A 27,763-nucleotide genomic window follows, 5' to 3' on the forward strand; every position below is an offset into this window, starting at 1 on the left:
AGTGAAGATCAAGGTCCAAAATAGAAGATCAACATGTAAAAAAAAATCAATCATATTCCTGTATACTAACATGTGGGAACCAAAATTAAAAATACAATGTCATTTTAATAAAAGGACCTAAATAAATGACGAATTATACTGTATTCATAGGTTGGACAGTGAACATAGTAAAAATGTCTGTTCTCCCCAATTTGATCTTAATGTAATTCCTATCAATATTTCATCAAGGTTTTTTTAAGCATAGTCAAAGTGAATATAAAATTTGTATGTTAAAGCAAAGAGTAGCTAAAATATGGAAAAGACAAGAAATCTTTCATTCGCACTCTTATCTGATGTTAATGTTTACCATTTACCTGTAGAAATACAGACAGTGCAGTATTGGCAGAGGGATGGATAGAAACACAGATCAAGGGAATAGCATAGGGAATTGAGAAAAAGATTTATATAAACATTATACACTGATTTTTGACAAAGATGCAAAAACAAATCAGTAAAGGAAGGATAGCCTTTTCAATAAATTATATGGGAACATATGGACATCCACAGGCCAAAAGTGAATCTTGACTTAAATCTCAAATGTTATATAAAAATTAACTCAAAATGAACACACTTCAATATAAAATGTAAAACTGTAAAAAATTTTAGGAAAGAAAAATCTTTAGGACCTAAGGCTGGCCAAGATTTGACTTTACCAAAAACATGATCCATAAAAGAAAAATCAAGGTTAATCAAAATGAAAACCTTCTGCTATGCAAAGATTCTGTTAAGATGAAAAGATTAGCTACAGGAGTAGGAGAATGTACTTGCAAAGCACATACCTCAAAAAGGACTAAAAATTATGAAGAACTCAAAATTCAACAATAAAAAACCCCAGACATTTCACCAAAAATAATATGTAGATGGCAAATAAGTACATGAAAAAATATTCCACATTATAGCCATCAAGGATAGTTCAAATTATAGCACAATGAGGTATCATCACAACCTATCTAGGAGAAAGGATAAAGTTAACAATTTTGACACCAACAAATGCTAGCAATAATATGGAGAAACTGGATCATTCATATACCCCAGGGAAATGAAAAATGGTACAGGGACTCTGGAAAATAATTTAGCAGTTTCTTAGAAATCTAAACATGTACTTATCATATGACCCAGGATTGCACTCCTGGGCATTTATACCAGAGAAATGAAAACTTATGTTCACACAAAAATCTGTGCTTAAATGTTTAGTAGCTTTATTCCTAATAGCCAAATCTGACAATAACCCAAGTGTCCTTTAGCAGTTGAATGGTTAAACCAAATCTGGTACATGTATGCCATGCAATACTACACACGGCAATAAAAGGGAATGACTAGTTGATTCATGTGACAATTTTGATGGATCTCAAGGTAATCATGCTGGGGTACAAAGTATGCCTAGAAAGGGAGAGAAACACAGACCCTTCTGGTGATGAAAAAGTTGTACACTAAGATGAAGATAGTGGTTATCTGAATCTATACAATGTGATCCAAGTACACGAACTGAACGTACATAGAAATAAGGGCCTAACCACTGATGAAATCTGAATATGATCTACAGGATGAACCAATATCAACTTCCTGAATTTGAAACTGTGCTATAGTTATGCAAAATGTTACCACTGTGGGAAAGTAGAGAGGCTATTACAGGACCAACCTATACTTTAAAAGAAAATTCCAATAATCTACAGTTATTTCCAAATAAAATTTTTAAAAACTCCAAAGAACAAAACTTTCAACAAAGAAATGTCCAGGCCCAGATAGTCTCCTCTGGTGAATTTGAACAAATATTTAAGAGAAAAAAATACCAATCTTACGCAAGTATTTCTGAAAATAAGGAACAGTTTTCTTTTTCAACTCACTACAAGGGTAGCAAAAGCCTGATGTGTATAAAAAAGGTAATTATAGGTCAATATTCCTCATGAATACAGACCTTAAAATGTTAGTAAAATAAAAGAGCAACACATTTATAAACTAATAGACCACACGGCTAAGTAAGGTTTATCTAGAAATAAAAGGCTGATATAATATGGAAAAATTCAATGAAATGAATCACATTAACTGTGGGGAGAGGATAATTAAATCTGAATTTGATAAAGTCTTAATTTTTTTTTTAATTTTTAAATAAGATTTTATTTATTTGACACAGAGAGAGAGAGCGCACAAGCAGGTGGAGCAGCAGGCAGAGTGAGAGAGAGAAGGAGGCTCGGAGCCCGATGTGAGGGTTGATCCAGGACTCTGGGACATGACCTGAGCTGAAGGCAGATGCATAACTGACTGAGCCACCCAGGTGTTGCTTGATCAAGCCTTTTAAACAGAAAGTCAGTATCAACTACAAAGAAACTGCAGTAGTCCTTGACTCTCACCCCAAAACACTAAGGAGGGCCATTTAAAAAGATACCTCTAAGTCTCTTAGTAAATGAAATCAGGGAGAGCTTTATCAGCAACTAGAAAACATATACACAAAAACTTCCTTGAGAGTCAACATTTAACTTTATTTTTATTAATGCTAGACTCTTAAATGTTCATGTTTTACATTTAGTTGTTTTTGAAAAATTTATTTTCATTAACTTTATCAGTGGTAACAATTGTAATAGAATTATATTTTTAACAATAAAAACTAAAATACCTTCATTGGTTTTTTTCTATTACATCAAGTGTTATGCTACTAATTTTTAGCTTAAATGTATTAAACAGTTTCAAAGTGTTTTATTCATTTCAATTCAATAACGTCTGAACACTTAAAATGAAATAAAAATCAACCAAGATAACAATATCGCCAATTTTTTCCTGGTATTATAATAACTATTCTAAGTCTTCAACTTTCTAGTAGTTGTAGATTCTATTTAATCAATGAATATTTTCTTATATATGTTGACAAAATAAGAAGTTTGAATTTTGTTTAAAAAGGTTTTAAGAATACCGTTAATGGTGAGAATGATTTGGAAGCTACTACACCCATCTTTTCATTTGCCTTTCAAATCACACATTAACATATGATCTTAAGTATCAAGTAGGAATTATGTTATAAGCTAGAAATAAAAACTTTAAAAAATAATTTCTCTATAAAGAACACACAAAATATTTCCAACTATTCTCAAAGAAAAACTAAGAGGCTACAAACCTATCTGTGATTTACATCACTAACAAATACTACTGTGAAGTCCTTGGGACTCACAGTGAGGTTTTATCTTGTCCTCAATCTTTTCATGTGTCAATTTGAAACTTCAGGTAAGTAGCATATTAGCAGTTGCTTAGTTATATAATTGCTACTAGAAATGACTTAGGGTGTACTAAAAAAGAAGAAATACAAGTATCCTCCTACATAGCAGGAAGAATAAAATAACAGAAAAATAATGTAATATAAAATGTTATTCATTTCTAGATACAGCTGATACTCAATTCTGGTGTTCACATACTGGAGTCTTAGAGTAGAAACAACCTCCAGAAGTTATGTTTGCATTCCTCAACTTATCCCACTAGTAGGCAACAAAAAAGCACCTTTGTCCCCGTTTACCAATCTCCACAAGGGAGGAAGAAGTCTGTCTTTTAAGATTGAATAGTATAGTACAGAAAAGGAGATAGTATGATATTGAACAGCATCTGTTTGGAAGCACATAAGATTGGGAATCTCTACATTTTTCTGTGAAAATCTGGGGCTCATTTTCTTCAGGTGTAAAACAAATGCTAATATGTACCTTGGCATCTGATTATAAAGATTAAATAAAAGAATGTAAATTTCACACAAAGGGTACTTCAAATAGGGTCAAGAATAACAGCTCACTAACACAGGGTTCAAAAGAAAAGAGAAACTTTCAGAGATGATTTTCATCATTTTCGAACCAGCAGTAAGCACATGCTAATCAGAATCACTAGGAATGTTAGGTCATTTATACCCCAAATGCAGAATAAAACATGTGACTTACATAAAATACTTCATTCAAGAAATGAATAATAATAAAAACTGGTGATATTATAAATACACTTCTAATATAGATTAAGAATTTGTGAGTTTGCTTATGTGCTAAGTAATACCTAGAGATGAAGGTCTAAAGCATGAAGTACACACCCCTTTGATGAATTTCATCTTCCTTTTAAGAATTAAGTACCTCACCTAATCAGAACAGAGTCCCTGGTATAGCCACCGTCATATTCTGTAGTTTCTTCTAGTGCTTGGAAATCTAGATTCTGCAAATTCAAGAAAATAGGTCTTAACATATATATCACACCATTACAAACAATAGGGTGTTTTTCAGACACTTTGCTTTCTTACCCGGCTTCCACATATAAGCAATTCAATTTCCTCTGGTCTGAATAAATACTTTAAAGGAGATTCGTTGGTCACCATATGAAAACCTCTCCGAAAAGCTTTGAACTGTTTTTCTACTGATTTATTGAGAATGTAGTCAGAATAGAGATTGACAAATTCCTGCAGAAAACATTAACCACAAGAACTTCTTATAATATACTATACAAGTAAAACACAACAAGATACTGGGCTGCATAGCTTGTTTTTATTTTCCAGAGAAGGAATGAACATTCATGAATATTTTTAAAGATTCATATTTTACACATAGAAAGGAAAATACAGGCATACCTCAGAGATATTGTGAGGGTGGTTTCAGTTCATTACAATAAAGTGAATACTGCAATAAAGCGAGTCAAATGAAGTTTTTGGTTTCTCAGTGCATAGAAAAGTTATGTTTACACTACACTGTAACTGATGTTTGTAATAATAGTATGTCTCAAAAAATGTATGTACCTTAATTTTTAAAATATTGCTAAAAATTGCTAACCATCATTTTGAGTTTTCAATGAGTCAGAGTCATTGAGCATAGATCATAATAAATACAATAATGATGAAAAAGTTTGAAAAATGTGAATTAACCAAGTGTGAAAAAGAGACAGAGTGAGCAAATGCTGTTAGAAAATGGTGCTGACAGATTTGCTCAATACAGGGCTGCCATAAAACTTTAATGTATAAAAAAATGCAACATCTGCAAAGTGCAGTAAAGTACAATAAAACAAGGTATGTCTGTACCTTTAACAATTTCACAGCTCTCTGCAATAGCAAATATCGAACTCTAAAAAGGCCATGTACATAAACTAATTATATATGTTTCAATTTTGATTTTATATTAAGTAAGACTGAATATAAAAGCAGGCCTCAATACAATTCTGAGTCCGTCAACCAGGTGTGTGAACACAGAGACATTTAAATCATGTATATATCTATTCGCAAAACGAACAACTGCAATGTACTAGATCTGAGCAAACTAGGAAGCCTCATGTTGTTTATGCTAGAATATTTGGGAAGTTGCCTACTGTTATTCAGTTCAGCCAAAATGTTGGTGTTTTACTTGATAAAGAAGTTGGTACCAAATCATAAACGCTAAATGCATTTTGTATCCTAACTTAGAGATTATAATATTTTATCAAAAATTATATTATAAAACTATGTTTTTTAAAGGTTTACTATATAGTTTATCTTAAGTTTCCTGTCACATTTTGGGTTATTCCCCTCTGTTTCCAGATGCTTACAGAAAACATGTATCTAACTTAAAAAACACTTTTCACTAGTATTTTTAAGTGACATATGTATATATATACATTAAAGGCAAGGATAATTTGTTGGGTGATAAGGATCCTAATCATGAGGTCCTTGTTTCTCTCCCCTGTACAGTTCAGTATCATAAATACATTGTTTCTGCTTTTTATTACAGCCACATTGTGTCACTATCTCCTACTCCTGTCCTTTTTCTTAAAAAGGGCAAGTTTAAGCCCAACTACAGACTCATACCAGCTTACACCAAAGATTTAGAAAACTGTGGCTTTCACTTAAAGAATTTGATTACCTGATTTCTTGATTTTCTGTATGAACTAGTTTAGATACTTCTTTAAAAATTACAAGCATATGTGCTTTAAAACTGTTAATAAAGAAACAATGATGATATTAAACACTTATTACCTTCCTATTTTCATTTGTAATTGGAATTTTATCACCATTTTCCTTTAAATCATACATCATGGGATTACCAAAGAGGTCTGTCTGAGATATCTGGAAAGTGATCATCATGTCATCTTCCACATTCCCTTCATATTCCAATAAATCTTTTAAACTCTGATAGAGGACCTAACAACCAGAAATGAAAAATTAGGCTACCACAAAACTATAAAATACAAGTTTCCCTCTTCTCAGGAAGAAAAAAAAAATAATAAGAACTAAAGCACAGACAACAAACAACAACAAAAAAGAAAAAACAAAAACCCTGAAGCACAGAAAGTATCCCTTCTGTCCCTCAAATAGTTTACAATACAGAAAGATTGACATTGACAGTCACTGATCTGTCCAATTCTCTGCTAAGAAAACCACAGCATTGATTTAGCAATGGATTTTACACTGTGCTCCTATGAGAGAACCTCAGAGGTGTCTAACAGTAATGGAGGGGTTGGAGAGAGAAACAGACATACTAACTGTAGCCACCAAGCCCCTTATCCAGAGTAGCTTTGATTTCACCTGGCGATCTCATGTGGTTTCATTTAAAAAAGAAAAAAAAAAAAAATCCCACACCGAAAACCAAAAAAACAAAACATGTTTAAAAGCCCTTTTCTACAGTATCAATACTACAAAATCTGCTTGCTGATAGTTACAATAAATTTCTCCTTTGAGTTTTTAGTGTCCATGGTACTTCAACAAATTAAAACAACTGTATCTTACTAGGTATAATATTAACAAATGAAAATAATTCCAAATGAAAACTTTTTTACATAAACTATAGTTTTATGTTTAAATAAAATCTACAACATCAAATAAAAAAATAGCAGACTTACAGGGTGAGAGTCTCCTAGGTCACGAAAAGTTCCTTTTTTCCCCATTAGCTTCCTGTAGACAACCATGGGAAAATGTACATCCAGTATACAGTTATTGTAAATAGCCAGACCCAGCACTATGCCAATCAGAGTGAACTGACCCTCAGTTTCAAAAGAGGATGGATTAAACCAAAATAATTTTGTAGATTCATCATATGTGAACATACCTATAAAAAATGATTTAAAAAATACAGTAATATTAAAGACTGGTGAACGATACAAATATAAATATAAAATAATTACACAAACTTGTAGGTAGTGGCAATAAAGCAATTTCGGTTGCATTTTCCAAGAAGTTAAGGAAAATGTTCACTAAATTCAAGTTCTCTTATCTCCTACTAATACAAATGATAAGTTAATTTGTATTCATACAAATGATAGAAAAATAAATGTAAAATTGAAGGGAAAAAAGCTTTATAAAAACTTATTAACACAGATTTAATCTATATGTGCTGTTTTCAAAAAACAATTTTTAATTTCAAGGAAGTTTTTGTTTTTTCAAAACTGTACAATGATCCCATGAAGTTTTTCTAGCACCTTTCTAACAAAGTCAGATAAAGCCAAGCATGTAAGCCTACGTAAATTTGGTCAAGTCAGATTATATCTAAAACACAAAGCTATTTAATACACACATTAATTATGAGCCAGTATGTAAAACAAAAGTAGTCTGTATCCGTAATCTTCTTTCAATTTCACATGGCCTTCGCTATTTAAAACCCGAGCTTGGAGATCTTTTTTGTAACATTCATTTTAAAAAGTAGGAATGTTTGGTTTTACCTATCTGAATACCATTACTAAAGCAGAATTACCTTCTTCCCTTTAGGTGAACAGAATATCTAAGGAAAAGGTTATATGTTATTTTATGAATTTCCGACTTTTCTCAATTTACTAAAATGTTTTTCAGTTGCTACTGGGTAACTGAATGAAAATATTTTAAAAATCAGGTCTGGGAAGCCTGGGTGGCTCAGTGGTTGAGCATCTGCTGATGCCCTGATCTTGGGAGTCCTGGGATTGAGTCCCACATGGGGGTCGCCACAAGGAGCCTCTTTCCCCTTCTGCCTATGTCTCTGCCTCACCACATCTCATGAATAAATAAATAATCTTAAAAATTTTTTTTAAAAATTAGGTCTGAAAAAACGGGCAGTTTCTAATAGAACTTTAGAAATCAATAGGACACATAAGTACATCAATTTATATGATTTTTGAAAGCTTTAAAAATGTTTACTTTCACATTCAGATTAAGTTAAATACAAAAGGAAGTGTAAAATATACCCTGGATCATAACAGTATAAAGTAAACTAGAATTTTCTCGTGAAAGTTAATGTTCATGAAATAAAGTTTGAAAATTATACAATTCTTCCCTGAATTTCAGTTAAGAGCTAAACTTTTTTTATAGGCCCAAGTTACAAGATTCACTGAAGTGCTTAAAAACTTCACTTAGTTATAAAGTTGTTATTAACAGAGTTAAGAACAGTCAAAAATAATTACAATTAATTAATACATTTGATGAAATCACACAAATGTCTTTGGTCTCAAGAGCAATAAACTACAAATTAATCAGAATATAAATTACACAGGTCATTACCCTCATCTCTGTATATCAAAGATAGTAATTTTAAGGTTCAAAGTGATTCCATCTTGGGCATATTTTTGCCAGTCCCTGGAAGAAATGCACCATAAAGGATGACTCTTCTAAGATATTTCTTTTTGATAGTTTTAACTGCTATCATTTCAATTACCTTACTATCAAGTGGAACTGTTTAATGAATGTTTTTCTCTTAAAAATATTTCTGCATATAATGTAAGCATGCTTTATAGCTAATGTTTAATGTGTCGAGATACAAAGGAACCTAGATCTAAGGTCTACCAAAACTATGAAGCTCACAAATTAATTTTCTCAAAAAAAGGCATGGTTTTAGATGTCTGTAGGTTTACTCTGAACAAATTTCATAGCCTTCTGATTAATAAATGCTAGCTAAAATATATAGCCTTAACTATATATTATGAACTCAACATGTCTACTTCTGTTTACATATATGCACATATATGACCACCTAATAACAGAAAAGTCAATCCAATGTACACACTGAGAATCCACAGGTTAATGGAAATGACATATGCATTATTCTACGTGCCATTCTTTACAATTCTGACGGTACCTTTCATGGAATCCTTTTCCTATTAATTGCCATACATTCAGTTTTAAAAATTAGCAAACCTAGTAACCAAGTTAGTGGTTATATTTTAGGAACCCAATCAATCAGTTCAGATTGACCCCGTTAAGAACACTATCCAAGAAGTTGCAGTCTTTTACCCATTCTACTTTGTCCATCAATAAAACTCAAATCCATCACTTTCAGACTGGCATATGTACATTAGTGTTTTCCAGAACTGTTCATCAAAAACATTTCTGGGAGCAAATGTTATTAGACGTGGGGTAGAAAAAGGGTTCTGGAGTTCAAAAAGTTTGTAAAAATGTTATAATATTAAGATCCAAGAAATCCTGCAGCAAATAAAAACTTAATTTGATACCAGGCAAGATTTCCAAACTTTGAGCATGATACACTTGTGAGACACTGAACATTCTTAAGACCACTATTGTATGAAACTCGTTTCAGAAACGGTAGGAGTGTGACGAAATGTTTTAGAGTAAAAAGAGCAAAGAAATCTTTCAATTGTTCTAATATACCATTTTAAAGTGTTTTCAGTTTCATTTACCTAAGAGATAGTTTCCTGTAGTAAAATATTTGACTAAGTAATCTAAATGAGAACTTGAATAAACAAGTGATGCAAATCAGTCCCCCAAACCCACACATTCAGTCATTATCTGTGACTCTAAGAAATACATACCAAAACCTATTATTGCTCTTTGTAACTGAGAATACCTATAAACCCTGGTAAATCCTTAATTCGAAAAGATATGACATCATGATCACATCACTAAAATATTTACCAATATCTGGATTGAAGATTTCCTCCACAACCAGCTGAAAAAATTCTTTGGAAACACCTCCCTCATCAACTCCTTGTTCTCCTTCAAATTCCACATACAACTGTTTCTTCAAGTCTGCAGGATTTTCCATAGCGATCATCTCTAGCTAGTGGTGAAAAGATAAAGTGAAAAGAAGATGACTGCCAGTTTAAAGATGAAAGCAAAATAAAACTAAGGAGAAGCAAAAAATAAAAATAAGGAGTAGGGCTATGGAGCAAATAAAAGATACTGACTTGATTTGTTTTAAATGGAAACAGGAAGCAAACTGGTAAAAAGCCAGTAAAGGCAAAGATTCAGTCTCACAGATAATGGAAAAATAGGACAGAAAATAAGCCAGCATAGAATTATTAAAAGGTTACTTTCTAACTACTGATTTGTCATGAAGTTAACATACAGTAGAAAATTAAAATTAGATATTTTGTTACTTCTGTATAACAAACCTGGGCTGTAAGTTTAGGACAGGGAAAGAAGTCATGACAGCCAAACACGTAAGTGACTACTCAATCTAAATCACTTCAACAAAAAATAATGGAGTCTAGAAGTATAACTTCAAATTTGTTCACTAGTAATTCTTTATGTTTAATAGAACAGAAACTAAGGAATTAAGTCCTCTTATCCAATCAGCCATAAATAAAATAACCTCAATTAAGAGAAAAAACCACAATAAATAGGGAAACAATTTGTGGTCTCTTACAAGTGTTTAGTATAAATTGCCACTTAATGGATCACAACACATCTCATATACACTTTTTTTTGAAAGCAGATGAGACATACGCTTGCTCATATCCTTACTCTTAATTTCTTACTAACAGTTATCAAAAACCCTAGTATCCAGCATTTTTCAACTACAAATCTCTACCAAATATTTGTGTCTACAGAGTAATATACATAATGATATACATAACTGATCTCAGTCACTAAGAGATCAGAAAAATCCACACTAAATTCTAATGTGAAATATTTATACTGCCCCCCCTTTTTTTAATGTATCTGAAATTTACTAACAGCATTCCCTCACTATCACCCGCGTTATTTGCTACATACATTGACTTTAAATGCCATTTGGCTGTTAAAAAACTTTAACTTTGAAGGAACAGAATATTTAAGGGTGTTCAAATTACTGCAACTAATGATTACAACTAGGATTTTAAAAATGGATTTGAGCAATGCAAACATCATTGAAATAACTATACTACAGTCCTAAAGTAGTGACTTTAGGTAAAGTTTGGATATTCTTGGAGGTCTATAAAAACTAAAATAAAAATCTCATGAATTCATGAATCAAGTCAGTTGTAGTAGATCAATGTTTTTCAAATTGCCATCTGCAACTTGTTAGGGGGTAGCCCAATTCATTTAGTGGTTTCAAACCAACTATCAGGGGAGAAAGTCAGAAAGTATTCCACATAATAATGGCACCTAATTATATGTACTGACAGATACGCATATATGTACCTATGCTATGCAAAATACCTTACTTGGTACTGCAGTCAAAAAGGCTTTAAGGACAAAGGCTGAAATGATCTTAGGTATCTTCAACTTCTGGGTTCTATAATACTGTGAATTTAAAATCTTTAGCTTTAAAAAATATCCCGTAAAACAGTGGTCTCTGATGTTTACAAAATCCTTTTTATGCCAAGTTGTATTAGGATAACTTATTTTTGTGACAGACTGTTGTGAAGACTGAGAACATTCTGCTAGTTCCAACTATCACTTAATTTTTAAACTTAAAATTTTAGCAAGCAACTCTAGTAATAAGCCTGTTTCCTCATCTGCAAAGAAAAAAAAGGGATAGTATTCTTCATACTGAAAAGATGTGAAGGCTTAATAAAAATATGTAACAGTTAGTTCTAGAGTGGGCAATATTATTAAGATAACACATTATGTTGCAACCTTTTAAAACAACTTTGATCTCTGAACAAAAGATTCACTATCTGGTTTTACAGCCTGTCCCAAGTTTTGAAAATAAACTTGGGGAAAAATAGTTCCAGTTGGAAACCTGTTTCAAGCCACAGAAAATAAAGAATGCTGAGAACTAAAATAGAATTGTCAGCTCCAATGTGGTTTACCCATCACGCCAACATCCCATATTGCCATGGAACGCATTCCTAGTTTCCTTCGTCCAGTTCCCACCTGCCTAGGTGTTAAAGGAATATAAGTCAATATTTATGTATGCCCTTATAATACAAAGACAAACCTGCTTATATCAAAAGTATAATGCATTCCAAGGTGAAAAAAAATGATTATCTGGTATTTAAATTATGCATCCTATAGTTCTTCCTCATTCATATTCACAAATGAGAGCAGACTCCATTATCAATGTGATTATATCTTTTAAAGGATTTGGCGTCATTTTTACAGGATTCAGAGACCATGTGTTATAGCCTTAGCTACACCTAAGACACTTTGTATGACACTGAAACAATTTTATCTTCATTATTAATAAAATATTACGTCTGTCCATCTCCACCAATCTCCACTCTGCTCCCCACCCAAGTGCCAAAATAATTTACAGCAATGTTCTATAATTAATCGTAATCATGTAGCTTTATCTTTCTGCTAATTTCATCTATAAAATGAGAATGATATATTAAGCAAAAATTAATACATGCGAAGCACTTAGATGAATTCCCTGTACAATAATATCATATACCTACTAGCTTTTGTTGTTGTTACTTTTATTTGTACTAAAACTTTTTTCAAGCTTGCCTGAAAACCAAACAACCCAGGCAGTATAGAACAAAATATTTCAATAACAACACAAAAATAATATATAGCACTTATGTGCCAGGGCACTCTTCTAAGCACTTTACATTTACCAATTCACTTCATTTGCACAACAGTCTTATATGGCCAGTAATATTATCACTCCCATTTTACAGATGAAGATCCCAAAATAATGAGAGATTCAATACTTGTTTTCAGTATGAGTAAATGGTAGACAGAGATTCTAATCCAGGCAACAAGCTCTTAACTACTATACTAGGCCTTCCTGCTCTCAACAATTAGCAAAAATCTTTTTTGAGATTACATGTAACTTATTTTCTTCTTTACGCTTTTCTACATATTATTTTTTACAATAAATGTAATTTAGAATCAGGATGTCAAATGCAAACATGAAAAAGAATGTTTTGAAAAATAGGTATTTGAAGCAATTGAACTCTACAATTAAAAATTTCCCGTTATTATCTGTTAGATTATTATTCTCGAGTATCTATTAAGTGGTTCTATAATATTTTATCATTTACATATAATATACAAGGGTAGCCTACCTTTAAAAAACAACTTTTACTTTTAATTTTAACATTAAAATTTACCAGTTATCATTTTGACAAAGGCTATTATTATTAAGGAACTTAAGGAACTGCACTTATTTTTATTTTTCTTAAAACAACCACTTCTGACTCAATGTTCAACTGGAGAATGATTTAAGAACAGCAAAGGTGTATAACTCTGTAATACATATATACCATTTAAAACAGAATTTTGAAAATCAAAAGCTGCCTTGAATGCAGAATATTTGGAAACTTAAAGACTATGTCAGTGAACATTGTGAAAATGAGAATCTGTATGCATCCTTGAATTGAAAGCATTTATAGTACATAGAGCTGTATTTTTATATACAGATTTTCTTACAGTAGAATATATTTTATATTAATTTAATAAGGAGACTGGAAAAAGACAGATTGCTGGGGGAAAATAAACAAAAGTAGACTGGATGTAATGAAATCTACCTCTTCCTTATATGACTTCCTCTTCTTACTAAGACTCTTGATTTCATCAATTGTTGGACAAAACGATTTTCAATTTCTGAACTTTTAATTGGCCATGATGATGAAATCCTAGAGAGATCATTTTTTAAAAAATTGATCTGGTATCAAAGCATTCCCAGAATACCTAGGTAGGATGACATTTTATTATAAAAATATCATACTTGCCAGATTTACAAGAGTCAAAAGAAAAACCCCATCCTTTAAAATCTTACAGTATTCTGGGCTATTACTTATGATAAAGTCATCTTTATCCATAACTGAAAAAAATTCCTTAATAGTACAGATATTTAAGTAGAAGTAGTCCTATAAAATAGACCTCTCTAATACTTAAATTAAGAATACCTAAGATCTTGAAGAATGGCTGGCTTAAGCAACCTCAACTTATTAGACTCTAGGGTTAAACACTTAGTTTACACTTTCAAGCTACTGACTAGAACAAGATCTTTAGATTATCCAGATACATTTGTTCATTTTCATTTCTCTATAAACAGTTGAAGTTTTTTATATCTTACATATAAAGTTTAGGTGTTTGAATAACAGCCATATCATATAATCACATCTGCTTGTGAGACCAGGAACGCAGAGTTCTATTTCCAATTCTGCCATTAATTTCTGTAGGCCAGAATCCGAGTTTCATTCGTCTCACACATAAAACTAAGAAGTTTGACAAGTTTCATTTTCTTAGATTATTATATGATGCTGAGAATCTATGCAGATCTACTTCATTCTTTTTATTTCTTTTGAAGACATAAATCAGGTATGAAGTTCTTCATTTCATTTAGAATAAATCATAAAAAACAATAATGGTCATTGCATTAAGCACAATATACTGAATGTACAAGATAAAATCAATCATACTCAGAGCAGCACAGGATATTATTCTTAAAGTAATCATCAATTGTGAAAAATAAAAGAATCAAGTTCTATTTAAATTATAACTAAAGGTGTTTGCCAAGGAAAATGCTGGGGCCTCGGTTAGATAGCCCTGTCACAGCTCAGAAAAAAAAAAATGAATGGAACTAAGGCAACCAGTTGGTAGTATGGCTATTCATTTGTGCCTATCACCTTGATCAGCTCTAGTTCTTATTTTTGGACTTTCCTACTCAGTTTACATTTCAGACATTCCTTTCAGTCTTTAGATACCAATCCAGAATTCTAGGACCTGCCTGCCTAATCTGAAACAAGTTGCATACCATTGTCAATCCTTATTCTAAACCTGCTCTCAAAGATTGCTAGTTTCCTAAATATGTACTTGTATATAAAACTGGCCTCAATAGGGGCACCTGGGTGGCACAGTGGTTGGGCAGCTGCCTTCAGCCCAGGGCATGATCCTGGAGATCCGGGATCGAGTTCCACATTGGATTTCCGGCATGGAGCCTGCTTCTCCCTCTGCCTATGTCTCTGCCTCTCTCTATTTCTCATGAATAAATAAAATCTTAAAAAAAAATGTTAAAAATGGCCTCAATAAATATGTATATATAAACTGTACCAACAGCCATCTTCCCAAATATCGATTTGTAGTCTGGCTTTATCAGAATATCTGGGGGCACTACCAGAAATAGAATTCCTAGGCTCTATTATCAGAACTCCTTTTTTTTTTTTTTTTTTTAATTTTTTTTATTTATTTATGATAGTCACACAGGGAGAGAGAGAGAGAGAGAGGCAGAGACATAGGCATAGGCAGAGGGAGAAGCAGGCTCCATGCACCGGGAGCTCGACGTGGGATTCGATCCCGGGTCTCCAGGATCGCGCCCTGGGCCAAAGGCAGGCGCCAAACCGCTGCGCCACCCAGGGATCCCCTATTATCAGAACTCCTAATCTGAATCTCTAGAAGGTAGAAGCTTGGATTTTTTTGTTTTAAAACATGCAGATGTGAAGACAGTTTTAGGGTACATGACAGGTGGCCATGCTTTCTTTCATGATATTCATATTCTCCTAACATAATCTCCTAAAATAAAAAGTAAAATAAAATCTCATACCCCTTTCCCCTCGGAATGCTAAGAAAAATGACAAATCATCTACTTTTAAAAACAACAAGAACTAATCAAAGTCACAGGGAGAAATACTCCAGTAACTTAGAGGTGTGGGTAGTTCTTAAATGATTCTGAGATACCTACTTGTGACCAGACAACTTATATTTTACCATTATTTCATTGGTTCTAAAATTCCTTTTTCACATTTTAACATCTCTGAAATCAGGATATACCATAAAATTGGTGGCATCTCACAACTAATTGGCAGCTTTTTTTTTTTTCCCTTTTTAGTACTAAGAAAATAATAGTGTGTCCTCCAATCAATAGTATCTAAGGTTCAATAAAATACTGTAAACAGTATTCTTCAGCTGCCATCAGAAACAGATCCTCTGGGGCGCTTGGGTGGCTCAGTTGGTTAAGGGCCCAACTGTTGGTTTCAGCTCAGGTCCTCATCTCAAGGTTGTGATCTCGAGCCCTGCACCGGGCTCTGTGCTGAGTCTGCTGGAGATTCACTTTCCCACTTCTTCTGCGCCACCCCCCCTCTCATGCTCTCTCTCTCTCTCTCTCAAATAAATAAATAAATAAATAAATAAATAAATAAATAAATCTTTAAAACAAACAAAACCCAGTTACTCTAAAAACCGTACGTAGGACATAATTTGCTAGTCTTTGAATTACATGGTACACGAAAGTGAAGGAACATATTTTTCTTTAAAAAAAAAAAAAAGGCAAAACTGTAATTATTAACTGAAGGTACTCCTCCACTCCTCCTCTTTCTACCATGCCAGTCAGCCTTACAATTCATAACTAAAAAATAAGAACTAACACAGAAACATACCCTAGAGTGCCATATATGTAGTCACTATTTTCTGGGCCTCATTTGTAAACTAAAGAGTAGATGAACTGCAAGGCTCCTTTTAGCTTTTAAAGTATATGATCCGGGATCCCTGGGTGGCGCAGCGGTTTGGCGCCTGCCTTTGGCCCAGGGCGCGATCCTGGAGACCCAGGATCGAATCCCACATCGGGCTCCCGGTGCATGGAGCCTGCTTCTCCCTCTGCCTGTGTCTCTGCCTCTCTCTCTCTCTCTCTGTGACTATCATAAAATAAAAAAAAAAATTAAAGTATATGATCCTGGGGCAGCCCTGGTGGCGCAGCAGTTTAGCGCCGCCTGCAGCCCAGGGTGTGATCCTGGAGACCTGGGATCGAGTCCCACGTAGGGCTCCCTGCATGGAGCCTACTTCTCCCTCTGCCTGGGTCTCTGCCTCTCTCTCTCTCTCTGTCTCTCATGAATAAATAATATCTTAAAAAAAAAGTATATGATCCTATAACCTTAATTACTTATTAACATTGAACTCACCACAATTCTCATTTCTTTTTCTCTTCCCAACCTACTCTCTAGTTCAAATTAGCAGGTCATAAGAAAGTGGTCAATAGCTTTATTTTGTCAAACTGATACAGGAGGAAGAATAAGGCTTTAAAAAAAAAAAAAGTAAAAGTAGATCCTTGAAGAGTAAGATATTAAAAAATCCATCAGTACTTTTCAGAGTTCAGCTAAGAGGACAACCTTAAACTATTTTTTGTTGTGAACGTACTCTTTGTCCTAAAATACTAGGACTTTATCATAACCATACCAGCTATGAATGTTTTTTAAAATAGAATCAATTTGACTGTCTCACAGGCCTATTTTGATGTTTTTCTCCTAACCTTTTCTCACTGTCATTAAAAAAAGAAAAAAGGGAAGGAAGACTAAATTTGCTTAATATGAGTATTTTAGTCCCTAAGAAGCTTCTTAGTATCATAATTCATTTTTGTATCTCTACTGCTTAGCAAAGTGCCTAATACATAAGATTTCTGAAGTGAACTTTCATGGACTGGTAACAGTTAAGTACATTTATTATTTAGTGAATCCTGGTTTAAAATTGGCCAAATATAATATTCTGGCTTGACATAATTAAACAGAACTCACTAAAAAACCTCACTGTTAGCATAATTAAAAAGTTCAGTTTTACCCTAAAACCTGCTTTTAAAAAGGCCTTATAAACAAAAATGACTGTTTCCTCAAAATTCTAGATGACAAAATAAGTATACAACAAGTACTTAAACTTTTATTGGTTCTTAGCCTTGCTTTACTAAGAGGAGGTGGTGGTGGGAAACGAGGGGAAGGAAAATAAAGTTGGGTAGATTTCTTAGCTGAAGGCGGATTAGGAAGGTGGACAATTATTATTTTTTCTAATTTCTAACTCTGGATTGAATCTTATAGAGAATAACTTCACTGCTTTTTAAAGGCTAGGCATAGTTTTTATTGGAGATAGATGAAAGGATCCCAACCCAAGAAGCCAACCATAAAGTGTATAGTCTTGGGATTTGCAATTCTACTCTAACAACTAAAACTTACAAGATTTTCAACATATTTTTTACAACACATCACTCATGTCATACAGATACTCTACACCATTCTGCTAAACTATGGAAAATAAGTTGCTGGTATGTGATTGGCAATTGGTTTCTGTCTTCTGGCCAGGCCTCCGTTCTTAAATGGGGGCACTAAAATTTTTAATTTTTGTAGAAGCAAGGAATGAACAAAAGGCAGCAAATCTGGAAAAACAGGAAGTTAGAAGTGGGTACTTGTGTTCCCAATATTCTCCCAGCTCAAGCTCCCTGGACTGGGTTGATGACAAAGCACCATTAATTTAGATTCCTGGAATGGCTGATGTTTTCCCAGTAGTTCCAACCAACTCCAAAATATTTAAGTGGTAAGAAAATACCACAGTCAGGTAGTGCTATACAGGGGCTCCTGTAAATGATCCAGAATGAACAGAACGCTTACTAGAGCAGCACACCAAACTGCCCAGATCATTTCAACTTCACACTAACTCTAAATTTTAAGTCACGGAATTTTTTTGGATACTACTTATTACTTTATGGTATGATTTTATTATACCACTTTTCCCAGTTAAGATTTGACATTCATACTTATTGGTATGTCAACATTCCCCCTTGTTCTGTGCTCAGGTCTTTTTCCAACATCCATTTGTCTTCTGAACAGAGAAGAAACTTTTAGAGTTAGTTGTTGATACTTAGGAAATCTGTTTGTTTGTTTGTTTTTCCCAAAGAGAGAGTGATCATTATTCAAGACAACCAATACTTTGTGGAACACATTTATAAATTTGGACAGGAACAACAGACGTATAATATTTACACTTATAATACAAAATGCCCAAATGTTTCTATACCACGTAATGCCATGTAATTTTTTTAAGCAGTCTACTTATAAAATGAACTCACTGAACTGTATTACAATCTCCCCAGCATTAGGTATTTATTCTAATACTAGTTTTTAAGCATTAGCCCAACTTACCCGGACAAGTGCATCATCTATGATATGGTCACGTCTGACTTTGAGTCTCAAATATGGATTCAACTGCTGTCCTTGAACTAAGCTGTAGAGAACAGTGATTCTTCGTTCACTGTACATGCGAATTCTATTGTCATAATATAATCCCAAATTCTTTGTGACAGCATTCAATATAAAGGGACATGTCATAAAAGAGAATTTGTTCTCTGTTTCTACTTTGAAAAAAGTATAATCTTTATCCATTTCTAGAACATCATTCAGTGGTTCATTAATAAACTCTTCAAAAGGGATAAGTGGTTTTCGACAATCCAGAGTTTTAACACCAAGTTCAGTTTCCAATGGGTCCACTCGAGGACCTTTCTTATTTCTTCTTTCCTCTCCCAAAAGCTCCTGAAGTGTCAATTCACTGGATTCAGGGATGGGCTCTTCATCATCTTCTTCATTGTGATTTGTGTCCACTTCCCCACCCACTACATTTGCATAGTAAACCATTTTCAAGCACTTTGAAGCAGCAACAATAGCATCATCATCATTCACTAGATTCCGACTGTTAAATTCATTGCTTATGACTTTGTAAGTAATAAGTTGCTGAAATGTTTCCATCATTCTACGAATTTGGTCTGCACTGTATTTAGACCACAGTCTAACCAATTTTCCTTGGGCTGCAAGGGGTAGCTTACTCATTGCTTTGCAAAACAATGGCAAAGCCATTTCCAGATATTCAGGACTGTGTAGATTTCTATTCTCCATTACAATAATGAATAAATTCAGATAATTAGGATCTCGAGAGTATACATTGTGATACGTCAAGTCACATTCCACATTAGGTGACAAATACACAAGTGCATTGAGAAAAGCAGTTTCTATTTTTTCATTAGAGAGTAATCTGGTATAGACCCTTCTGATGGCCTCAATATCCACAGACACATCATCAGGGCCTAATTTTTGTAAGTTGTTATCTCCTTGTGAACTATCACTTATCCTTGAAGAAGATGCTTCTGAATCTTCTTCCATAGCAGCAGAACATGCAGCTTTTTCCTTTTCATCTTCATCCTTGTCTTCATCCTTTCCTTGAAGAGATTTCAGTTCTTCCTTGGTGTGTTGTTTGACTTTCCGAAAGCTCTGTACCAATGCCTCAGCACTAGAAAAAACTCTTCCAATAACACGGATTAAAGGGGAATAATCCTCTCTCTCTCTACATAATTCAAGAATTTCATACACCGTCTCTTCTGTTAGGTAAGTCACATCTAGAAAATTAGAGAAAAAAGGAGAACATTTATATTTAGAAATGTTTATTTTGTCTTAAGTTCTAGTGAAAAGTAAAACAGCCCTTTTGTACTCAATACCAGTTGAATTACAACTCCTTTAAAAACATATCTAATATTTAGATTCAACAAACAAAATATATTTTCCTATTTTTTCAATGAACTACTACTAATAGCAACAATCTCATCTTTTATATTCCTTCATAATATATAGCTTTTAATGAGCTTGAACACTTTTCAAAATCACAGTAGAAATTAACATGTAGCTTTAATTTATAAATATGAACCAAGATAACCATGTGCTGATTTAATTCATAATGATACACTTCTTACAACCTCACTTCAGAGCAGAAACTACTGTTCTTCTGAGAGGTTTCTTATCTCACTACTCTTCTCAAAAGACTGAGAAGGCAAGAGAGGTTCCTTCAGCATCCTCTTTGGGAAATAGCCCTTGTCTTATTTTTATACATCTTAAAATCCAACTGCTTCCTTTGAATCCTCCTTTTTAGTTTTTTTCCAGGGTAGTCATTCTGTGGGTGATTGAGAAGAATTAATATACCATTTCTCATAAGATTTGAAATTAACAAACACTGCCATCTGTAGCCAGGAATCAGATTAGAAGAAACCTTATAGAGTAACAGGATATTGTTACAGAGTAATAAAAAATACAGTGGGGTAAGAACGGATATAAAAGCAGACAAGTAAAACAGATTACTATGTAGTCACCAAAATCTTTTTCCTCTCCTTTCTGGGCAGATTTGGACTCCATCTCCCAGCTTTCCCAGGTTTTTGAGGTTAAGAGCTACTTCAGGCCAAGGCTTTTCCTTCTGGCTAATGGGATGATGCTCCCAGGATGCTCTGGAAGCCATGTGTTGAAGATAACAATGCCACTACAGAAGCATTTCTGAAAGACTATGTGAAGTAGAACTTTGCAAACCTAGAATATGATGGCTGTTAGATAAGCTAGAAATAAATTTCCACTTTGTTTATAAGCTAATGCTCTTTTTGGTATGTACTCAATATTGCAGTTTAGTTGATCCTTGCTTACGTAGAAAGAAGCTTTTCACCTTTCCCTATCTTGCCTTCAAAGCCTTTAGAATGCCAGGAGACTGTTTCATTAGTTTAATCCTTCTTGGTACTTCTCTTGTAATATAAATCTTGTAAGTAAGAGTATCTGATTGTTTTTGCAATCTGTATTATTTAAATCCAAGGGAGTTTTATTATGTTTTTCTATCACATCCATTCTCCTCCATAAAGAAATAACTTCATAAGAGGCAAAAATGACAGGAGGCAATGAAAGACCAAACATCAATTTATTATACATTTTCAGAGTCATAGTAATGTTAACAAATTGAAATTCGAATGAATTCACAGAAGAAACAAAAAAGAAAACATTTCAAGGATTTTTGAGATAAAAATCTCTGGAGTCAGGGACTACTAATGTGGGAGTGAAAGAGTCTGTCACAGTTTGCTGGCATGCATCTTCCTTTCCTCTCACATCTGTCTAAACAGTAGCTTAGACCTCCATTATCACCTTTTAAAAATTTTCTGTATTTGCTATTATGCTCCTTTAGACAAAAACATACGGCTCTCATTCTCTTCAACAAAATTTAAATCTATACATATATCCCCTTGAGAGGAATGAAGAGTAAATTTGGAGGTTATGGAATGCATAAGCATTCCACTCCCAAAATGGAATGCCACTAGATGAAACACATTAGAACAAAGAAAAACTCTGTGTTCTCCTCTTAACAATTTGCTTACTCACCACCTCCAACAAAAAAGAATTTTACATGCTGCTTTCTAAAACTCCAGGTTGTCATCTTCTACTCAAATATTAATTTATTTCATGCAATTTAATCTGACCTTTCATAACATTTGACTTTTTCATTAGAAAGCACGGAGTACAGTGACTGAAAAGGAAAACCCTGTAAAAACATTCCAACCAAGGAGCTCCTGGGTGGCTTAGTGGTTGAGCATCTCTGCCTTTGGCTCAGGTTGTGATCCCTGATCCGGGGGTCCTAGGATGGAGTCCTGCATCAGGCTTCCCACAGAGCCTGCTTCTCCCTCTGCGTATGTCTCTGCCTCTCTCTCTCTCATGAATAAATAAATAAGATCTTAAAAAAAAAAAAGAAAATTCCAACTCAAAGAGTAGTAAATCTCCAAGGTTGGAGACATCACACAATTGACAACTCATAGATTCAACACCTCAAATAATGAACTCCCTGGTACTTAGCATGAATCCAACTTAAAAAAAAAAAAGGAAAAAAAAAACATTTTAAAATTAAAAATAGCTTAGCTCTAATGTACTCACTCTCATGATCTACTCTAAAAGAAAAACAAAAAAACACATCCTTCATTTATAATCTGAGATAAGGTAAAAATAATCGCAAAATTTCACCTTACTGAAACTGAGAAACGTACCTGAACACTTATTTTTTCTCTTATGACTTGCATGAATATCAGGTAACTGGGGATATAATAAATTGTTTTAACAAGAACATAAATGGCTGTATTTCAAATGAAAATACAGAAATAAAAATATTCCGACCTGACAGCCAAACAATTTCATTAAATAAATGACGTGAAAATATCCTTTAAACATTAGATAATCGACTTTCACTTTACAAACCAACTATATTACCTGTTCTAATAGCTAAAGGAAGAATGAATGATCTGGGGAAAGATAATTCAAAAACCATGAAAGCTCTATATCTCAACGGATACAAAGATGTCTACATTCACTGCTAGATAGTACCCCAAAGGTTTTGTGTCCTGAATTATACTAGTTTGGTTCATGTGAATACATCAACTTAAATTTTCTACTGAGATTATTTCTAACTCCAAATTAGAATTAATTATCAATCATTCTGTATCTAAAAGGGGATCTTATGAAAACTCTGGTCTTCCCTCCAACTCTCTACAGTGTCATCTGGATAGACACTGTAGGCTGGCTAACTCCAAATCTATTCACCACCTCTTCTCTGACATGCCATCATAATAGAAACTATAAAAACTAAACACCAGTATTCCAATCCTCATTTACACCTGGGTGATGGCATATAGCACAGGTTGGCCAGTTACCTAAGTGGAAGTCCACTGATGAATTTCTAAGTGTTTATTTTCCTGATAAATAGGGGCAAAATTGATTAACTCATATTGTAGTACAACAAAAGAATCTGCTAATCAGCAGATATGTGAAAAAAGATAGTATCATCTTCAAATTATCTAAGCAAAAGCATGCATATCTCTACAAATTACAAAATATTGTCTTTCAAATTAAAAAATATAAAACAGTATTTACTAATATTTCAAGACCATTTTTTCCTAAGGTAGTACTGTATAGGTCAATAAAAACACTATCAAATTCTGTAAGAAATAAAAGTGGAGCACCCCAAATAGTTTCTAGGTTTTGAATAAACTATTTGGATATGTTACTTTACAGGAAAGAGAACAAATGATATATTTTGTCTATTAATTTTACAGAGATTATATTGGTCAAATATAATATAATACTGACAAAGGTCTTAATCTATCCCTTTAATAAAGGAAGCAGCAGACCGACATGTCAACAAATAAATTAGGCAGAGGATAATTTAGACACATGTAGGTAATTCAATCTTCATTGTGACAAATGGACTCATATACATGTACTGTACAACATATAAAATTTCTTACAATTTCTACCTCTTTGTATATTTGTTCCACAGTAAAAGACAGTATTACATTCAAGTGATCATAAAATGAACAGCTGTAAAAGTTCAACCAGAAAAATACCAAATTTTACCACACAATGTGAATCTGATCTTTGGCCCCTACTATCAGACTGTCAATACCTAGTTTCTTTTATGGGTTTTAACTCTTTAATAAAGAGTTAATCTTTTTAGGTTTGTTCTATTAGATATATAGGTATACCTTGCTTTTTGACAGTTCCCATGAGGCTACTTCATTTATACTAAGAAAGTTAAAAAGCAAAAAAACATTTAGTATTTGTTATACAGGAAGCCATTACAGAGGCAGCATATACCCTGAGGAGCAAGAGTGGCACTGCCGAGCTCCTTCCCCAGGAATTACACTCAATATCTCAGCTTTAAGTCACCACAACTTTCAACTATGTAGGCATCTGTGTTTATCTCAATTTTGTACATCCATTAGCAAGATGTGTTCTAAGGTATCAGAACAGCCTGAGGGGATATTTTTGTAATTTTTTTATTTTTTTATTATTATTTTTTTTTAATTTATGACAGTCACAGAGAGAGAGAGAGAGGCAGAGACACAGTCAGAGGGAGAAGCAGGCTCCATGCACCGGGAGCCTGACATGGGATTCGATCCCGGGTCTCCAGGATCGCGCCCCGGGCCAAAGACAGGCGCCAAACCACTGCGCCACCCAGGGATCCCGAGAGGATATTTTTTAGATAAGGGAACCTCAAAACTGTTTTCACAGAAATTAATGGTAATTGCTTTTTCACTTTATTTGCCATCCTGGCTCACGAAAGTTTCATTGGAATGCTCTACTTTCAGATAGTGGGGGAAATCATATAGGCATCTTCTGCTAAACATCAGTAATCTCTTTCTGAAAAGTGTGAAACTGCTAACTGGGAGCTTATTTACCATTATTTTAATTGAAAAAAATTATAACACCTTCTTACAAAACAACGAAAAACCCCTTGTTCCCTAAAATGTAACCAAAATAGAATATATACCTACTATAAGTAACTAAAGGACATAACACACTATGGATTTCTAGGTGGCTCAGTCGGTTAAGCATCTGCCTTCGGCTCAGGTCATGATCTTAGGGTCCTGGGACTGATTCCCATATCAGAGTCTGTTTCTTCCTCTGCCCCTCCCTGTGCTTGTGCTCTTTCTCTCAAATCAATAAAAAATCTTTTTTAAAAAATTTTTAAAAAGAAGATTTTTAAAAAAACATAAAACACTCTGCTTCCCAAATCATCAAATCATAAACTTATTAACAAAGTTTTTTTTTAATGCAGTAATATGACCTATCTCAAAGGACAGCAACACCCAGATACCCTTTGTTGATGCGCTGTTCAGAATGCCTTCAAGTGTTTCTGACATTCTACTAATTCTATATAAAAGGTGCCCATACTTTTCCTATTTGGTGTTTCACTTAAAATGTTGAACAGACATAAATTACTTTAAAAACCATTATAAGAGACACAGACATTCACAATGTTTAGATGTTCTACTGAGAAAATGCTGAATGAAGAAACATTTCTGTATGGTCTATCTGTATATTTTATAATATATACATGCTCCTGAAAATACACTTAGTCTATAAAATTTTATACTTAAGAAAATTTTTATGCAAAAACAGAGTTTGGGGCAGGCTACTTAATACATATAGAACTTTGTAATCAGAATTAACAAATATAATTAACAATCAAAAGTACAAGTGTACTTAATGCATTTGTTAATTCCTAATAAGAAATACTATAGTAAGTAGAAAGCTGTAGGAAAAAGGGAGTAGGAGGACAGAGTAGCATATTGGAAGAAAGTATAAGGAGCTGCTAAATTACACAGACTTGAGCAAAAACAGGAAGCAAAGATTAGTGATAACTACTCAATAAGCACCTATGATGAAGCACAGAGACAAAAACATGTGTCCATCTACCCGGTACTATAATTCCCCATAGGTGGCTGCATTCAATTGCACCAGCACATTCTACATTTATTAACTGTTAACTCTGTGGTACACACTTGCTGGAAATGTGTATAATGGAGTCAACTGTAACTTCCCTATTATACATAATGACAAACATCCAGACTTATCCAGTGTGAGATTAAATCCTGTAACAGAATCATACATTTTGAAACAGTATAAAGTTGTTATCAAGTTATGAAAACATCTTTACAGTGAAATTAGAGTGAAAGATATAACACAATTCCATATAACCAATTAAACCTACATTCAAATCATGCTACTGAAAACTTTAGAGGTGTTCTCCAACTTATACATGCCTTAAACAAAAAGCTTCCTCTTTTAAAGTACAATTACCTCTGATGGGCTGAGCCGGGTCAGTTATTTAGAAATTCAATTACCTTGTTACTAACAATGATTATCTTCACTTAAGGAAAAGAAACCTTGGATTTGAAGATCTAAAAATATATATATTTTTAAAACAATTTTGGAATACAGGATCATTTAGAAAACAAGTGTTTGGGTGAAGACTGCCATTGATAGGGGATGATTCTTGGCAGTATGAGTGTGCCAAATGCCTAGAAGAAGCTGAGCAGAATATGGGATGAATACTGAAAAGAAAACTGAATTATTTCTCAAATGATGGCTACAAAATTATGCTTTGCTCTTGGAAATGGAAAGGACTGCTACCACTTTTTTCTGCTTCTTTCACCCTCATAGTGCTGGGGTTTCACAACTCATTCTACATATTCAGCCCAGTTATTTGATAATTTAGTTAGATTTTGTGGTCTAATTTCGGGGATTACCACTTAATACACATTCTTCTTAGTGGAAAATGTTCAAAAGTTCCAATCCATTAACAAAGCAACTTTTGGAATATAATCTGCTTCTAATGAGAGACCATTAGAACAATAAGATACCATTAAGTTATTAGTTCCATTATAAGTTCTGTCCTTTACCACAATAAATAAATATAATGGTAATAAACACCACTATACTATCTTGTCATAATGTCACACAATTAGACAAAACAAACAAAAACCTCATACATTTTATTTAAATTTACAATCAGATTCAATCCAAAATTCTGTTAAAAATAGAACATCTTTAAAAAAAATAGAACATCTTACCTCTAAAATCATCTCTTGCTCCTTGTCCTTCCTTCTTGTTCATTTTTATGTCAGAGCAGGAGTTGTTAGGGGCACCTTTCGAGTTTTCAAGGTAAGCTGAACTTGCTCCTTTCTTGGAGGGATGAGGATCACAGAGTTTTGCATTAATCTTATAAAGCTCGAGGGCTTTAATAGCTGCTGCATTGTTATCCATACGAAGAAAAGTTGGACAGGAAGCACAAAACTCATTCGTGCAGGCCTCATTTCCACAGCCCTCAGTTAACTGGTGGTAGTAGCGTTCTATTAGATGCTTTGCAGCTGCTCGCTTCCTGTAGCATCCAAACAATAAGCACAGTGATTAAGATTAGTACAGCTCTCACATAAAAAGCTCAACAGATCATGAGGCAAGGCAAATTAGTCAAGCACTAAAGTAATAAACTTGTATATTAAGATGAAGTGTAGAAAATGGAGATTCACTGTGTATATAAAACTTTTAGCTACTGAAATGTTTGATAAATACTTCCCAACATACTATGATAAGGAACAGCACCACGTATCAAAATCATTATTTAAAAATATGCTTTTCTTTGGTTTAAAAAAAAAAAAAAGAGGAGGAAAAAACTTGTTCAATGTTATACGTGCTTAAATTTTTTAGCACAGAGCGCCTGGGTTGCTCAGTGGTTGAGCATTTGCCTTTGGCTCAGGTCCTGATCCTGGGATCCTGGAATCCAGTCCCTGAATCAGGCTGC

At 33.6% G+C, this 27,763-nt stretch overlaps 1 protein-coding gene across 8 annotated transcripts in view; it reads right to left on the reverse strand.

The window, feature by feature from the left end:
- UBE3A (ubiquitin protein ligase E3A) overlaps positions 1-27,763 on the reverse strand; it is a 99,082-nt gene that overhangs the window by 12,127 nt on the left and 59,192 nt on the right. For all 8 annotated transcript variants that reach the window (XM_055326082.1, XM_055326081.1, XM_055326079.1 and 5 more), the window contains 7 exons: positions 27,036-27,343; positions 18,985-20,228; positions 9,845-9,989; positions 6,853-7,058; positions 5,990-6,154; positions 4,295-4,450; positions 4,136-4,209 (listed from right to left, as the gene is read on the reverse strand). In XM_055326082.1, coding sequence (XP_055182057.1) covers positions 4,136-4,209; positions 4,295-4,450; positions 5,990-6,154; positions 6,853-7,058; positions 9,845-9,989; positions 18,985-20,228; positions 27,036-27,343 — 2,298 coding nt within the window. The remainder of the gene's footprint in view (positions 1-4,135; positions 4,210-4,294; positions 4,451-5,989; positions 6,155-6,852; positions 7,059-9,844; positions 9,990-18,984; positions 20,229-27,035; positions 27,344-27,763) is intronic.

The sequence above is a fragment of the Nyctereutes procyonoides genome, unplaced genomic scaffold, assembly GCF_905146905.1.
Source record: "Nyctereutes procyonoides isolate TBG_1078 unplaced genomic scaffold, NYPRO_anot_genome, whole genome shotgun sequence".
In the NCBI taxonomy this organism is placed as follows: domain Eukaryota; kingdom Metazoa; phylum Chordata; class Mammalia; order Carnivora; family Canidae; genus Nyctereutes; species Nyctereutes procyonoides.